Raw genomic sequence first — 17,680 nt, forward strand, 5'->3', positions numbered from 1 at the left:
CTCTTTCACATGTCATGTACGCATCCAAAAATAGAAAAAATTTATTTTGTACCTACCATAAAGTTATTGCATTTGGTTGTTCAAAGTGGTGGGAATATTTTGCATCATGATTGGGTTGTTATAATGATTTTTTATGATTTATGGAACCTCAAAGAGGGATGTGGATGTGTCGTGTACATGTGTATGCTACTTTCCATCCTTCTAGGTTAAAGCTAGCTCTATGTGCAAGGGGGTGAGGTGTAGTCATGGTACCTCATTTATATGTTGTTAAAAACTTCAAAAGTGGTTCTTTGAGGTTATGTTGAGTCATTGGTCGAACTTCCTTGTACGCATTAAAAAATTTGTTCGTTAAGGATCATGTATGTTGACTCGGCTGTGAATGCGGCATGTATAGTCAAAACTTCAAGTGTGGGAGTTGGTTCAGTGAGGAATATGTTTTATGGTCAGGGGTTGAAGATCCCTTATTGTTTTTGGTTGTGGAAGCCAGTGCGACTCTTGGAATTTATTTTTTGACATTAAAAGGGAAAACATCTATCTTCTTGTCAAAACAGCACCGCCCACCTGGATCCCAAGCATGATTATGGCTAGTGTAAATGGTAGTACAGTGGTTAACTGCACCTCTCAAGGGCCAAGAGGCATCTCCTCAAAGGAAAAGGTCAACCTCCCAATGTAGCCTCTGAAAGGCACTTCTTTGGCTCCTTGTGCAAGTCACTTAAGGCCACATACTATCACATGGTCACCTTTTGATTGGATACTAACTAAATTGGAGATGGTACACACCAATGTGTTTTGGTGTAGTCCAAAGGCCACATACACAACATCCTACTCCTGAAGCATTTCCTTCCAAATTTTGGAATGCTTGCATACTAATAGAAGAAGATCTTGGTGTGGAGTACCTCTACTCAACTCAACGGAACTTCTAAATCTTGTTAGCTCCACAATATGATGGATGTTGTAATGTGCCTAAACATGGCTGCAAAATAATTGAACCTATATTTGTGTACTCTAAAAATTTGTGTCCTTATGGCCACACGACTATATTGAGTATCTAAAGGTGGCCCTAGATGTAATTACAAAAAACTTCAAAATGCATTCATGTATTTTGAAAGAGAAACGCTCACGAGACAAGCTCAAAAATTAGCAACATACCTCAAATTTTCTCATAGTTGTTGTTGTGTGCATTTTGGACACCCCATCTTTGGTATATATTGTATATATGCATACATATATGATTTATACTATCTTTTCATGGATTTTGAAACTTTTTTTTAATATGCATGTGTGCATGCAAGATAAGTTGTTGCTTATAAACAAAGAATATCATAATCTTTATCTTTTGATCGTGGAGCTTTGATGGTTTATGTTTATTGATTGTGCTCCAGCCTTGTCTCTACTAGTCTAGCCTCGTTGATTGGGACAACCCTCTTTTGTCACATATTTTGTATATAGCCTCATATGGAATCAATAATAATCATATACATAGGTTTTTTTGTTCATATCTTGAGCTTTCTTTTGAGCATTCAAGTGATCTATATGAAAGTTTGAAGTATGAGTTATGAGTTACAAGTTATAGGAATGTCTTGGGCTTTCTATTGAGCATTAAAGTATCTATTTGAACCTTTAAAGTATGAGTTATGGGCAGTTTTAATTAGGGCTATTTTTACGACAGATTGAATAGGATTGTGGCAAACAAGTGTAGTGTTTGGACGTATAGAAATAGGGGGATGTTTACTTGATATTGTAGTTTTTTTCATTTGAATAGTGGAAGGGGCATCCTTTTGTCTCAAGTGCATTTGTCAAAGTGTCTTTATGACAACAAGTGTCTTTTAACTTCCATTATAGTCTCCTACGTGTGTGCACATGCACACATGCACTCACCTTTTTTTAGACACCATACTCAATGAGGCAATAAGCCCAATAAGCATGGGCTCGCTACCTCATCAACATGATAGAGTGTTTGGATAAAGCTTGATTTTGTTACCTCTAAAATCAATCTTAGTGAAAATGTGACCCTTGAAACCTCCACAAGAACTAACAATGGTTCTGTGAACATTGTAGCCCAAGAAGAAGAGTTTTAAGGCTTTGTGGACCAATATTAGACAATGGTTCTATGATCAATGTACTCTAGTAGTTTAAATCTTTGTGAGCTAATTTTCTGGTGCATCTTGTCATATATTTTCAAATTGAAGATTTTCTTGAAAGTCAAATTGATAACTCCTACATCTTAAAACCAATCATGTTGAAACACAATAATGATCATGTAGCAATCCCATTTTCTAGACCACCTAACACATACCTATCTCCTCAAAGGATTGGATTTACTGACGATGACATAGACATCCCTCTACGATAAAGTGTACTTTAGAGTCATTGTCTTAGCTAACTCAAGATCTTAAGTCACCCTTGCATCTTGTGTGTGCTTCCGATATAATTATATTACTTATTCAAAAAAGAATACTTTTACATGTTGAAAAGACATAAACTTGACATTAAGACAACAGAGTACAAAGCTTTTTTTGAATTTCAAAATGTTGTACCTCACTCATATTCTTGTTCAAGAAAAATAAAGCTCTTTTGTCCAATAGAACTATGACTTGACATCAAGACAACAAAGTACAAACTTTTTTTGAATTTCAAAATATTGTACCTCACTCTTATTCTTCTTTAAGAAAAACATAGTTCTTTTGTCCAAACGTGAGTTTAGAATGCTTAGGGTCTTATGATACACATGTACAAATGTTCAATGTGTGTATATGTGTGTGTGCAGCTATTTTATTCTAATAAATAAACACAAATGAACATAAAAATTCAAAAGACAGCTGGCTTTAGACAAGTGACCAAGGGTAGCACAAAAAAACTCAATCTTAGAATTATTTTTGTACATTGCTATAAGAATGAGGTCTCATTCTAATATACAAGTATAAAAGAAGATATGTGCCATCTGTTCCAAAGAGTAATGAGAGTTTGCTATGTCAAAAGTGGACAACAACTAAGCCCAAAAAAAAATTCAAGAAAGGATAGAGTCCTCACCTGCATCCATCCAAACAAGACAACATATATGTTAGTCTTGAATCCGTATTACATGTGTCAACAGACTGTATTAGTTGTTATCCATGTCCAACTTACAACTTTTTTTTAAACTTAAAACTACTATCCAAAGTGTTCATGTCTTCCAATTCTTGAGTTTTGTATCAGAAGTTTATTATCCCAATGATTGAAAGTAATTATATGTATGGTTTCTACATAGCCCTAATTTTTATAAGATCTTAAATAGATATTTAATATACATATCAGAAGGCTACCACCCCTTCTGATCCAAGTGTCTTAAGTCCCATATTAGCCCTTAAGTCATCTTTTCAAATATTACTTTACAATATTGTCAAGCACTAACTCCTCTTTCACAAGTACCATAAAGCCATAAAGTAACCTCTCCACAACTTCAAATATCTCCTTTTACAAAAATTATATTGTTAGGTTAAGACATCAAAACTCGGATGTCTTATCAAGCAAAACCAAATCTCACACGCCCACTTGGGCATACAATATCCAACATGCCTCCGTCTGTTTTAGTAAGTGTTGCCAAATAAGAAGAAAACCTACCAAATCTAGTCAACCTAGCCTTTTTCTAGTTAAAATTGTCACACCCCAGTAAACAACACAAAAAACTGGCATCCCTTAATATGTTGTTAGCCTGGTATGCATCTTGTATCACATAGAATCAAAGGTTACCCCAAAGTATACAAAACAATAGTCCCCACCACAATCGGGTTCAAACAATAACCGCCCTTTTGGGCAAACCTGCTCAATACACCAACACCTTACCTGCGCGAGTGTCAAGGATAAATCATACCACCCTTCTTACTTTTCCGGAAAAAAAAAAACACTAGGCTACGTATTATCAAGACAAAGTACCACTAGACTTACAAAAGTACCTAATGCTCTCATTATAGCCGTCAGCCATGGCATTTATCTAGAGCCACGATTTTGTTTATGCAGGGACGACACCCAAGCCATAGTGCATTAAGATCGCATATCTAAATCCAGCTTATCTGCCCTTGGTTCCTTGTCAAAAAAACAAAGGCAATACCACAACGTTATTTATTTGCAAACAATAAATAATATAATGGGTGCAATGTATACAGAGAGTCATGTAGCTATGGTTATTAAAAATCCCTTCCCATCACCTACAGTAAATAGTTATAGTGTTTCCATAGTATGTATATCGCCATGCAAGGTCAGTGACCACTTTATTGAGCCAAAAAATCATCAGCGGGGCCTATGGTCAAACTGGCCCATACACTTTGTATCTATAAACCCAGACCCTAATGAAGAAAACCATATGCATAGAAACAATCATCAATAACCAGTCTGAAACAAGACACCCCTTCAAAAGAACCTTTTGCTAGCCATAACGCGCATTCACCAAGCTAAGAATCCCTAGCCAAATGCCCAAATAATATCAAGTTATTTAGCGTTTTTTTGTTTTATTAAATTGTGCAGTATAAGAGAGAGGGGGAAATCATTAAAGAGAGCGCAGGTGCAAAGAAAGCATGCTATAGTTGCGAGGTAGAGAGATATATATATATATATGGCATGATGCATTTACAAAGCACGTACCCCCACTTATTAAGTTACTTAAGTAGGTGGCACAGAAAACAAGGATATAAGCCAGGTGCCCCATTAGGGGTGGTATCACATAGACCTAGTGCCATGTGAAGGGTTTAGTTCATGAAACCCTTTTTCTAAAAAGTTAGTAAAAGATCCCATAGGGTATCATAGGAAATCTTGTGTCATGCTTGGGCCTGATTTTTACTAGTCAAAGTAGTAGTACGTGTGTGTGTGTGTGTGTGTGTGTGTGTGTGTGTGTGTGTGTGTGTGTGTGTGTGTGTGTGTGTGTGTGTGTGTGTGTGTGTGTGTACCCACCCTATCCTAAGCGCCATACACAATGGGTTGGCAGTAGGCCTATTGTGTATGGGCCTATTGCCTAATCAAGGAGATAAGTTTAGTGCATTTAAACCTTAAGTTGGGCCAATCATTTAGTGAAATAGCTTTAGTGATGGTGTTAATTAGGTATATCCTTCTAAAGCCATTAAGGCAGAATTTGTGAATAAGAAGCGTGATGTCCTCCCAAGCCACAAAGCAGCTAGAGGAGGAATAATCATATATAGCAGACCAATAATACATGTATTGAGGACCGCTTTATGTGGTCGGCTAGAGTTCTTTTTTATAAACTCGATGGAGAAGATTTTAAGCAGGTCTCATTTTGAAATGAAACGGTAGTCATAATTGCCATTATAGGGGCTACGTAGTGTAATCAAAAAGTTAAGGAATTGTATGGAAGTGGAAAAGAATCTAGAAGCTATCTCAAAGCCGTCACCGTAGGTCGGTTCAATTTTAAGGCAGATAGGGTAAATACGGTTAATCTCTATGGGAAAAGTTCTATTGTTGAGGCTTAGGATATCATCCATCTATATGTGTGTTTAAAAAGAGAGAGTTCATAATTGGTGCTTTTATCTCCCATAGTTTCAAGAAACCATTTCTATTCAAAAAAGGCTAAATATAAATTACACATGAGAGGTGATCAGGAGCAACCCATGGGAATGCCAAGGATTTGGTTAAAGCAATGGCCACCAAAGTGGATTGAGCAGTCGTCCAAAAGCCAGGTTATGTAATTAACCAGTTTTTCCTCATCAAAGTGAGAGGAGTGAGAAGAGCTTGTTTTTTTAATCTATCTAGGCTTGTTAACGAGAGAATGTAGAAAAAGCCAGTTTGGCCTTGCATGGTTAAATGCAATCTTAGTCATTCTCTTCAAGACATTTTTCAGCCCTAGAAAATCTGATCTGGGAGGTTGAGAATAACCTCGGTAAAGTTTTTAACAAGCCAAAAGGAGTTATAATGTATCCTAAGAAAGTCCGAACAAATTCTTTGTTTGTCAGTGCACAGATTCGAGCTCAGAAAGTATAAGGTCAAGGCATAAAGTGATGTCCTTAGTAAAGCTAGTAAAAATACCATTTGAAGCATCAGATATCCATCGGAACTTGTGTTTATGATGTTTATATGTGGGGAATAGAACAAGAAGTTTGACTACCTCCAGCGAGTAACCAAGCTCAATAAGATATTTAGCAATATAATTGGTCGCTTCTTTAGGGGATGAATTGAGCAGAGTAAATTCTCCACCAGAAAGGCGAGAGTTTGCTACTTTTCAAGCTAGGTTTTGAAAATCAGAGTGGGGCAATTGGTGCTCTTATCCAGGCCAACAACAAACCAATCATGTGCGCGCTTTTGAAATTTTAAACTAGGATCAGGTGTGAACCAAGTGCTATTTGTGGTCAGCCAATTGTGTGGTAAGAGGGAGACTTTTTGAAAGAAATATATTTACACCAATTTGGTTGAGTTCAATAGGATTGTCTTCTTCAGTCAGAGAGAACTGACTAGGTCAGTTAAGCGGCTAAGTAAATCTGATAAAGCCACGTACGGGTTTTTTGGAATGTGGTTAAGTCCTTTTACCAAGATATTCTGGATCGTGGTGTCATTAATCACACTAAGATCACAAGTACAAACATGCTTTCCTAAATCTACAAAATCTTTACCAAAAGTACTATCCATGTCACAAGCACATCCAGGGATAGTATCGTGGCGTGAAAAATTATTGTTGTAAACAATACTTTTAATAGGGTGATGGTAAGTCCAACCAATATGGACATTATTCAACAATTTGTGGTGCCAAAAAGTAAGTCAAAACACTCACAAAATATTGCTTTGGATGCAAACAGTCCAAGAGCTCATTCTGGTACAGACAGTGTATCTAGATAGAATCTGATGAAGTGGACTTATTAGAGAGACGCATCCTTCCACATGGGCCACAAAATACCTGCACAGTATAGATGCTTACAATTCAAGGAGGTGTCATATGGGGGTATTTCTACCTCTATCTCTAGTAAAGCTGCACTTTGTTAAAGCTAGAGGAAGTATTTGGTGTTAAAAAAGATGTGAACGAGTTATTGGGGATAGTTAATGAGTTAGGTCTTTTTAGTGATGGAGAATTCTCATCCTCAATACATGGCTTCAGTAACCCTGTAATGATTTTGACTCCCTTGTAATTGGCATAAGTAGTGAGGTAAGTGACAGGTTCATTTGACTTGAGTTCCTAGAGGCTTTAGGGTCGAGAAATTTAAAGGCGCATTTAAGATAAGGTCCGAACGCATTCCAAATGGACTCAATGTAGAAGTCGGGATTGCTTTTTGCAAACTCCATGTTGCCCTTCGTACGGATATATAACCATGCAATAGATGAGCACTTAGAATGGTCAACAAAGTTAAGGCTAAAGGGAAGCTTTATTAGTTCCCCTTTATCCAGGACCTATCCTCTTTTCACAACTTTCAGTTTGCAATCCTCTATTGTGGAAGCCGGGAGGTTGGCCAGATAAGAATAGGTGCCAAGAAGGCCTTGTTGGGGAGTACCCAAAGCTGATGGTCCACACCAAGAGACTCAACCTCAATTTGTCTAACATGTAAAAATGGGAAAACTTTAGATACTTTGGGTACCATCTCTAACAGGTTAGAGTCACTGAGGGAACAGAGGCTGTTCTGAAACTCCTTGACAACTTCCAAAGTGGCACTATGCCTGCAAAAGATGCCACCAGATTGAGGGATAGAGGGGATAGTAGGGATACTAATAAAAGTTGGGTTACGGCCGCATAATTTCTTAAGAAAGTTAGATAGTTCAGTCCCTGAAGAAGAGAATTGAGCCACCTCCTAGTTGTATTCTAACGAGAGTATAGGCAATTGAGCAATGTATTGGGAAATCATAGTTATACCATCCTTGTTGTCCTTGTCTAAAGTTGCCAAGATCTTGACCCAATCATTAAAAGAAAGCATGTGCAAGATAGAAGATTTTGTATCCGAAGCTAGAGCCGATTCATAGATAAGTTTTGAAGCTTCCAAGCTGCTAATACATCCAGGAAGAGGGAAGTTGCCATAGAAAGTGGTTCAAAAGCTAATTCCAGGCCTTGAGAAAGAGCAAGGGCCTGTTTCAAACAAAATGATGTGCTAGAAAGAAACTACTTAGGGTAGGAAGCTACAATGCTTTTGGCTTTTCGAGCCAGAAAGGGTCTAGTTCTAAGGGTAAGGACTTTTTCGGGGGTTGGTCCTTTAAGTAAAGTCTAATTTGTTCTAAAATTCTTGCATGTTGATTTATAATGCGTGTGATCCTAAAAGGTCATAATAAAAACAGGGTTAGTAATGTTGGATAAACCCGCAACCCTTAAACCTGCAAGGTCCAAAGACTATGATAGGCGTGAGCAGGTATCTAGAATTATCATCTAAGAAGAACCACCTAACGCAAGCCAACCTAAACAGGAATTATAAACATTGAGTCCAACTTAGCTCAATAATTAAAACCAAATCTCTAAAGCCATCATCCAAGATTTCCCAGAAGACTAGGAAATCCTTGTGTGTAGGACGCGTGTGTAGCTCTTTTATTCTAATAAATAAACACAAATGAACATTAAAGTTCAAAAGACAGCTGGCTTAAGACGAGTGACTAAGGGTAGCACAAAAACAACTCCGTCTTAGAATTATTTTTGTACATTGCTGTAAGAATGAGGTCTCACTCTAATATACAAGTATAAAGGAAGTTATGTGCCATCTATTCCATAGAGTAATGAGAGTCTGCTATGTCAAAGGTGGACAACAACTAAGCCAAAAATATTTCCAAGAAAGGATAGAGTCCTTACCTACATCCATCCAAACAAGACAACAAATATGTTAGCCTTGAATGCGTATTACAGGAGTCAACGAACTGTATCAATTGTTATCCATGTCCAACTTGCGCCAATAGTCGCCTGGTTGGGGACCCGTCGGTAGGTTGATGTTTCCCTGACCATCATCTGTTATGTCTTCCCTTCCCACGCCAGCATCCAGAATGCCCCCATCCTTGAACAACGATGCCACCATCGCATCTCTTTCAGCTACACTTAACCTGCAGCTTCACAATCCATCACTACTCACATAATCAATTTTCTTTCTCTTATTGCCAAGTCCCTCACCTCTCGATGCCACTCAACACAGTACCAACGAAACGCAATAGAAGCCGAAATGCAGAAGAGAACCTTTTCAATATGAAATAATCATACTTGCATTAAAGTGAGCTTTGACATATGTATAAATTAATCCAAAGGATAGAGTATATTGAAGTTGGGAATATATTTATCAACACCAGTATTTAGCCATGGACAACTATATGTTGCATTATCAAGAGCAAATTCTTCAAAATCCATAAAAATCTACTTGGGATTTCACAAAGAATATACCAAAAAAGACAACCAATGTTATCTATGAAGAAATATTCAAATTAACAAACAAAAGATGGTATAAAAAATTATTTTGATATCCATTATTAAAATAAGAATTGAAAATATTAGACATACTAAACAACAAATTAGAAAAATAAACATTGAATATGAATAACATTAAAAGAAAGTTCATGAATTGCATGCTCATTTCAATCAATGTTAATAGGAGATGAACTACACATTGTCAAGCTCAGATTTTAAGGAATTTTGAATTGAGATGAGAAACATATAGCAATCATTTGCCTCAAGAAAAAATAACCTATACTTACAAATAGAAGGCATGTCATTATGTAAAAATTGAACATAAAAGAGCCTTTCATCTTGATACATATACTTGAAAGTTGTTCAAAATTATTTAGTTTTGTAGTGCTATTGTAACATTTAATGGCCTAGTAACTTATGTGTAGCGAAAAATAGCATGAACATAGTGAGCATTTCATTAGAATAGCTTCCTAATGAGATTAAAAAGAGTGCTTGGGTGGAGAGAGCAACAAAAAGCATAACACCTAGTTAGATAGCATGAACAACACTTCAAAAGAGGCAATTGAGGACCGAATTTGCATGGAGCCGGTCCCCCCTCCAAAAGGCTTTGTATTATGGTTCCTCCCATCAAGAGAGACATTTTACAATACAATTTCTTGTGTTCCTTCAATACTAGCTAGTGCAATGAAGATGGAAAACTTCATGCACTAAGCAAAACACTTATCAAACACAATATCAATTCCCTCACGGTCTCAGACCCAAGACCTCACACACCTTCAAAAATGGTGAGAGCTAGCGGGGTATGAGAGTAGATTGAGAGGAAGGAGTATTCTTACGAGAAAGATGTACATCTCCTCACATAATCACTCATATTAGCATAGCTTAGCTTAGTAATTAGCATGGTAGAGGAGATGAACATGCATTGAAGCTTGGCTCTTGGTTGGATTTGCATCACAAAGCCAAGAGTTGTTGGTGTAGGCCTTCCTTCTCACAAGCTTGGAGTAGGTGATAAGCTTTTCATTAAAGCTTGAGAAGGAGAGTCTTCTTTACTTCACACATGAGATTGTGTGTGTGTGTGTGTGTGATAATGCCTTACAAAAATCAACCCCCTCTCTCTCTCGGTCGACCCCTCTTGCTATTTGCTCTTGCTAGCATCCTATTGGATCTCCCCAAGCTTTAGCCAATGGTAATTAAGCAACATAAGTGATAGCCTTCTGACATGTGTCCCCCTTTCCCCTTTTGTGAGAGCTTTAGGTAATTATTTAATTCAAGTAAACTCTCATTGGACCCCTTTGCCTCCTGGCCAATAGGAATCAGGCAAGCCATTGGGCTACTGAATGCTCATTGGTCCCCTTGGGAGACTGTCCAATAGTCTTCTAGAAAGCTTAATTCTTATTCGTTCTTTTATTAAGTGTTTTTAAATTAATTAAACTAGATTTACTCTAGCCTAATTTTTATTGGTCCACCTCCAAGGCCATCCAATAAGAGTTGGATACACCTTGTGGACATCTGGGCTAGGGAGCTGACATGTGTCCCTCATTCCCTTTGTGAAAAGGGAGCTTGTGTGTGTGTGTGTGTGTGTGTGTGTGTGTGTGTGTGAGTTTCTCTCTCATCCCCTACTTGCAAGGCTCGCCCCCTCCTATGTAGGGATTGACAAAGACTTTTTGTGACACACACTAAGCATCCAATTTCCCTAGTGTTCGGCTTTTGGAGACAACCTTTGAATTTTGGAACCTTAGCACTTTGAAAGTCTTAATGGACTGAACCTTAGGGTCTTTTAAGCCCATTGTTGCACATTGCTCTTTTGCAGATGGCCCCCCTTTGGATCCCTATTTTCCCTCCTTTGGATCCCTACTGTGGCCAGTCTGCTAGCTTAACCAATATTCTAGCTTTTTCTCCCCTGACACTTCCCCATATTAAATAATCAATTTAACATGAGAATCATTTAGGAGAATTAGATATTGATTATTATGACAGCTATTATGTCAAATTTTTCTACTCTTGAAAGCACAACATAACTCATTATTTCACAAACATTACATACAATACCTCCTATTAATGTTTCTTCTTCCATCCAGTCCGGAAGAAGAGTTTACACACTAGTCACTCAAGAAAACCATGAAAAACCTTGGCCAAGAAGGACAAAGCTGTAAAATTCTCAAGAGACTATGTAAATAAGAGAGCAAAGCAATCATATTCTTGTAGATAGTGTAAAAATCTTCACATGTGCCCTCAAGACAACCTCAAAACACCCCTAAATAGAGTCTACAAGGCAAAAAGGGTCAGTGCTTCTATATAGCTAGAGAAGAGACCAAAGTGCTTGTAGTCTCAAGCAATGACAATGAGAGTTACAAGTCATATACCTCTATAAGACTACATAAATCAAGAAGCTTCCCTCTAAGAGTGAAAGCATGAAAGACACCTCCAAGAAAGCCTTAGAACCTTGCTAAAACACTTCCAAAGCTCTCCGAATTGATTAATTTCTTCTGCAGGAGAAAATGGTGCACTCAAAAGTTTCAAGACGACAAAAAAGAGCTTGACGGCATGAGAAGGCATGTCCTATACATCATTAGAAACAAGGTGAAGAATCACATGGGGCTTCTAAAAAGAGAGCCACTCACATTTGCCCATTGGATGTTAGAGGGAGGCTGTGCAAGATAAAAACACACATAAGAACAATCTTCTTCTCTTAAGGCATGTTTTAGCATGCCAAAACCTTCTATCAACTTTAAAAAGTATCATGTAAAAGCTTGGTCAATTTCAAAGGGGGATGGTTCCTTTCATGTATCATCTCCAATTGAAGCCCTGAATATAGATCAAAGGCTGCCCTAGAGGGGACGAGCCTAATGGCTCTACAGGATGCCCTAACCAGTGCAAAAACTAAACACTGGATATCTATATCTCCTAATGGCTTCCAAAATTCACATGGGCATTTCAAAACAAGGGAAATCCGAGACCAACCCGTTCAACTTAAGAGGCTACAATGGCCTACACAAGAGAATGGGGATGGGAAGGTCTGTGTGAACCATTATCAATGCCTCTTTCAAGATATAGGAGGGAACAAAACATCATCATTATCCTTAACATATGGCAGTTGATACATCTAAAAAAACAAGAAAAAAAACTGTCATCAACTGTCGTGTAAGACTTACTGACTAGCTTTATCCGACAGTCGACAATTGCTAGCAAGAGTTCCAATGCCCCTCTAAGGCCTCATACAGAGACCTATTTTCTCTCTTGTAAGTTTTAGCATGCCAAAAGAGCCTCATTAAAAACATGCACAAGTAATCATAAAAATGAGGTTGTTCCAGTAAATGACACAATATAGTTACTGTCATGATATGGGATACAAATCCCTTTTTCTGTTGGATGATGAGTATGAGAGGGTCTGGCTTATGGGCATCTCAAATGACAACACTCTAACCTCAGAGAAGCACATGATTCACTAATCATCTCATGACCCTCCACAGTGATTAAAGGGCAGGGTCAGTCTATGAAAAGGGCAGAAACAATATAAGATCAAAGCTCATCAAGTGCCCCGACATCATCTTCAGCCAAATCAACCAACAATTTGGTGGACAGATCAGAGGAAATAGAGCATCACTTCATCCTTTGAAACTATTCATTTTACACAGCCTGAGCAAGCAGAGCTTCTTATATCCCTTCTGCAATCATGTACATCAGTTGTCGATGAAGTGTATGTCAAAAGTGGATTGATCTATTTGCCAAACATTGAGAGCAGCGTACTCCTCGAGACACTCTTTCAGTTGAGCTTCAGTATATGCCTGCAAAGGACAATCTCTTAAGAGGATACATTCAAATCAACCCCAAACTGACATTCAGAAAATAAGGATTTAAAGCACATTAGCTTCATTCAGTTGATTTAAACTTTTACTTTTTTGGGAGTTTTACCTTTCTTGAGATCCAGTTCAGTGCATGTCCGTAGCTAACATCAAGGGTATTCAGCCTTGCAGCTTCATCCCGAATGATGGAATAGATGTCTGATATTGCATCGAGGCCGCTCTTCTTTCGCTCATCAGAGTACAAAGAAAATTTCGACATTTGCATGAGTCTCAGCGCCTCATCCACATCACTTTGGGCAACAACAGTAGAGAATCTAAGCCTAGCAAGGGCCTGTCACAAGGATAATCAAAAGCAGACCTTGAGAATAAATGAGAAGCCAGCATAGTGCCTATTTCTTGATCGTCATTAAGGATCCTGTTCTGGCAAAACTCACAATGCTTGAACATGACAGCCTACCTCCGATATGCGAAGGATGCTGAGAAGTGTTCTTGCTGTGGTATAAGAGTAGGGAGCAGCACTCTGTGCCTCTTCTTGTCTCATAGCTGAATATGCAGTTGCTACATATTCAGTTAAGTCCCGAGGCACCCATGGCGTGACTTTTCGTGCTGCTGAAATATAAGCTCTGTTGCACAGTGAAAACATACATATGAGGACATTTGTTTTCCACAACATAGGAAAATGGTGAAAAGCATGACAATACCTTAGGATAGATGCATCTAGTGGTGCAAAGCCCAAGGGTGGTGGCTCACACTTCTGATGCACATGCAAGACATGTCTAGCCAATTCAAGGTCACTGTCCATGTCTGCACGGTCCAGAATCAACCACATCAAATCGAACCGGGACAGCAGGGCTGAGGGAAGGTTGATGTTCTCTGCCGGTGTCCTTCGCATGTCGTACCTCCCCCTGCACATATAATGGCAGTATTGTTAAGCACTCTAATCAAACAGAAAGTGTGTTTCTACCAATGGCATGCTGTCCTATGGTAAAACTACTTAAAACATAATCCTCCATTGTTTGGGCTCTTAGAGAGACATCCAGTCTTCCACCTCAGGCTTACACTATTACAGTGAATTGTCCATGTGGGAATCTCTAGCCCCTTCATGAAATCGATAAAACCCCTCAATTGAGCTGATTGTACCACAGTCATACCCAACGGAGTAGAATACATGGAGGATATGGATCATCACGCTCACCATGCTGGATTTGCTGCAGCTAGCACTGCTGTTCTAGCATTTAATGAGGTAGTGATTCCAGCCTTCGCAATGCTCACTGTCTGCTGCTCCATCACCTCATGAATTGCTGTACGATCGGACTCCTCCATCTTATCAAACTCGTCGATTGCACATATACCCATGTCAGCCAATACCTGTGTTCAAAACCATCATACTCATCTCATCAAAGACAAAATATAGATAACATGCTTGGATGATTGTGATGGTTTCTGTCTCACCAGAGCCCCTCCTTCAAGCACCATCTCACCGGTCACAGAATCCTTGTGGACAGCCGCTGTGAGACCAACCCCACTGCTTCCCCTCCCTGTCGTGTATACACCACGTGGTGCCACATTCACCATGTACTTCAATAGCTGGCTCTTTGCCACTCCAGGGTCTCCCATGAGGCATATGTGCAAATCTCCTCTGATCTGAAGCATGCATTAATAAACCTCTTACAGAGCTACCAAGAAGACAAAGTTGCAGTGAAAGTTTTGTAAACCAGAATACCTTCATTCCATCTGACAATTTCCTTGTTGGAGCTCCCACAAGAAGAAGTAACAAAGCCTTTTTCACATCGTCGTGGCCAAAAATCTCAGGGGCCAAAGATCTGGCAAGTCTGTTGTAGGTATCCCCTTCATCTATGAGTTTCTCAATAGTTTCTTGCTCATCTCCCCGAAGGACATACCTGATTATCCAAGAGGCCAAGCGCATCAGTGCCTGATGAAGATGACTTTAGCATTCTTGAATGCATAAAAGCGCCACAGTAGTACTCACTCTTCATATCTTTTCTTGAAATGTGTGATGGACATTGCTTCAAGGTAAGTATCAGCCACGAGGCCAGCTCGCATAGCTCTAAACCCAGTGAATGGAGTAGGCAAAAATATTCCTGAGATTTCTACCATGTCACCTGGACCAACCTACATTGCAAAGAGAGTCAGTGGATTATTGAAATATAAAAAGAACCATAACCAGGGCTTCTAGCTAATCACCTTGCGAGTGAGATCGCCTTGTATATTCACAGTCATGGACCTTGGAATATGCCCTTTTGGCACGTGCTCTGCTAACTCCTGGATTTTTGCCTGCAGATGGGACACCCACAACGTGCATGAGATGATCAATCCGGCACGAGCCTCTTGAGCACAATTCTGTCCTTGAACTTATTGAACCACCCAAGCCCATACATACCTCTTGAAACTTGAGAAACTTTGAGGCTCGAAGCTGTAAAATCAACTGCCCTTTAGTGTTATTTGTCCTGCATCTGGTAGAGGGACATTCCAGAAGAGGCATAAAAGACCTCGCTGTGACTTCCTGCATGCCAAACAGCCTCAATGTCAACTTCGATTTCGCGACATCACATCATCAATGATGTCCAATTCAGGCATGACATTGGTAATATCCCAACAACATCAATGATTTGCAATACGTCCAAGAAAAAGGTAACCCTGCTAAGTCTTTCTTACTAGTGCTCTCATTAAACAGAGCACATTACAAAGCTTACCTGATAGATCTCAAATCCGCATTCCTCGCATGTGTACACTGCCACTTGCATCAAAGGCTTCACATCCGTACATCGGGTGATGATACCTCGAATCTTAACAATTTGACCTATGTGACAAGCTCGAACCTCCCTTAGTGCTTGGGCTTTCTCCTTTACGAATGCCTTTAAATGGACTTCACTGCATCAAATCACAAAATCTGAACATTGGAACAGGGAGACAGACAACCAATCATGAAGCAGCCAAATCCAGAATCTTACAAAAAGCGCTTAATCTCTGGTGGCATCTTCTGCAAAGGATCTGATGTGTCTGTGTTATCTGCTGTATCATCCAAGCGCTGCCGCATCAAGATGTCATAATCATCATCGCCTGCCAATGTTTCCGTAGGTTCAGGCAAAACATCATCTATGGCCTCAGCAAATAGCCCAACATAGCGTCTGGCATTGCTGCGGACCCTCTCGACCAATCCTTCATCTCCACCTTCAAACTGCAAAAGTATTTCAAAAGTGAGGAGAGAATGTGTAAACATGTTCCAGCATTTGGCTGGCCTGACACGAACACAAGCATGTGCGCGCACTTGCATGCACATTCTGCTAATTTCTACAACTATTCTACTTTGTTGAGCTATCAAAAGCCCAATTGTGAGCTCCTATGCAAATTGTCTGTGAAGTGTATGGGAAGATCGCATTCAACCGCTGTGATTATATTTTACTTTGCAATCGGTTGTTCATAGTGATTTTTAGTCCTTGCATTGGATCATTTAATCAAGACAGCGTACGTGCAAACTGACGCAATTAAGCAAGAAAGCTTACATTTCTGAGGTCGTCAAGCTCAATGTCGATGGAGCGCAACTTCCTATTGGCAACTTGTTGCTGCATATGGGCGAGGAGATACCATGAAATAACTGTATACATAGCTAACAAATTCTGAGAACAGAGTATGGAGGACGAGAGTACCAGCATGTCCATATACTTGGATTCACCATTGTCGGCTATGAAATTTCTGAGAAAGTCTTTGCAAAGCTCTGCGTCAGAGTAATGAACGTGTCAAGAGAGCCCATTGCCAGAATAATGACTCTAAAACTGAGAAACTCACCTCTGTCGCCTTTGAAGTCGGGCTTCGGCATGGCTGTGTGTGTGTGTGTGTGTGTGTGTGTGTGTGTGTGTGTGTTGGGTTTCCCTCAGGAACTCGCGGGTACCTCTGAGGCAACACTCGTCACTCTCTCTCTCTCTCTCTCTCTCTCTCTCTCGTCAAATCGGCGGGAATTTTTTGGCGGGAGTAAACGAAAGGCCCCTTTCACATTGTGGGTAGAGAGTGTCCCAAGAGACTGTCCTACGAGTTTAGAGAGAGAGAGAGAGAGAGAGAGAGAGAGAGAGAGAGAGAGAGAAGGTGACAGAAAAGGGCACAACCTCACCCAAAACATCGTCAGGCTCAGCATCATTCAAAGCTTTGAGTGTGTGGGGAGGCCCTCTAAAGGTGACAACATAGCACATCTATGCATGAGCTTTGGAAGCATCAATCCGGGACATCAGAGTCACACAAAGGCATTGGCACTTACATTGAAAGGAGGAGCTCGTCCGCAAGCTTGAGGGGAAAAGTAAAGTTGATGTTCACCGTAGCATTGAATCCGCATACTATTTGCAGCACAGGGCAAAGTATTCAGAGCTGCATGTCTCGATCCGTGCAGGAGGGGAAGGAGGAATAAGGGAAGAGAGCGAGAAAAAGTCAGGCAAATAACTCCACATCATTTTCCACGCCACCAGCCATAAAACCCATAAGAGGGGTATCCCAACACGGTGCCAAGTAAAGAATCAATAAACATAAAACCCAT

At 39.6% G+C, this 17,680-nt stretch overlaps 1 protein-coding gene across 1 annotated transcript; it reads right to left on the bottom strand.

Annotated features, from left to right (window-relative positions):
- Positions 1-12,619: 12,619 nt before the first annotated feature.
- PRL (Minichromosome maintenance (MCM2/3/5) family protein) lies at positions 12,620-17,106 on the bottom strand. The gene is made up of 15 exons (XM_086525631.1): positions 16,945-17,106; positions 16,806-16,873; positions 16,662-16,721; positions 16,110-16,336; positions 15,852-16,029; positions 15,539-15,661; positions 15,343-15,432; positions 15,128-15,270; positions 14,861-15,038; positions 14,590-14,781; positions 14,333-14,505; positions 13,839-14,042; positions 13,595-13,760; positions 13,247-13,468; positions 12,620-13,119 (listed from the first exon to the last, which is right to left on the bottom strand). The coding sequence occupies exons 1-15, from the start codon at positions 16,973-16,975 to the stop codon at positions 13,015-13,017; spliced, it is 2,160 nt and encodes a 719-aa protein (XP_086381757.1). The 5' UTR covers positions 16,976-17,106; the 3' UTR covers positions 12,620-13,014.
- Positions 17,107-17,680: the final 574 nt, after the last annotated feature.

The sequence above is a fragment of the Adiantum capillus-veneris genome, chromosome 12, assembly GCF_014529385.1.
Source record: "Adiantum capillus-veneris isolate H3 chromosome 12, ASM1452938v2, whole genome shotgun sequence".
In the NCBI taxonomy this organism is placed as follows: Eukaryota; Viridiplantae; Streptophyta; class Polypodiopsida; order Polypodiales; family Pteridaceae; genus Adiantum; species Adiantum capillus-veneris.

Bases quoted from the DNA above. Each gene is read 5' to 3' on its own strand.
- PRL (XM_086525631.1), bottom strand. From the start codon at position 16,975: ATGCCGAAGCCCGACTTCAAAGGCGACAGAG. The intron at 16,874-16,944 runs GTGAGTTTCTCA...ACTCTGACGCAG, and splicing joins CGACTTCAAAGGCGACAGAG to AGCTTTGCAAAGACTTTCTC. The intron at 14,506-14,589 runs GTGAGACAGAAA...TTTTGAACACAG, and splicing joins TGCTTGAAGGAGGGGCTCTG to GTATTGGCTGACATGGGTAT.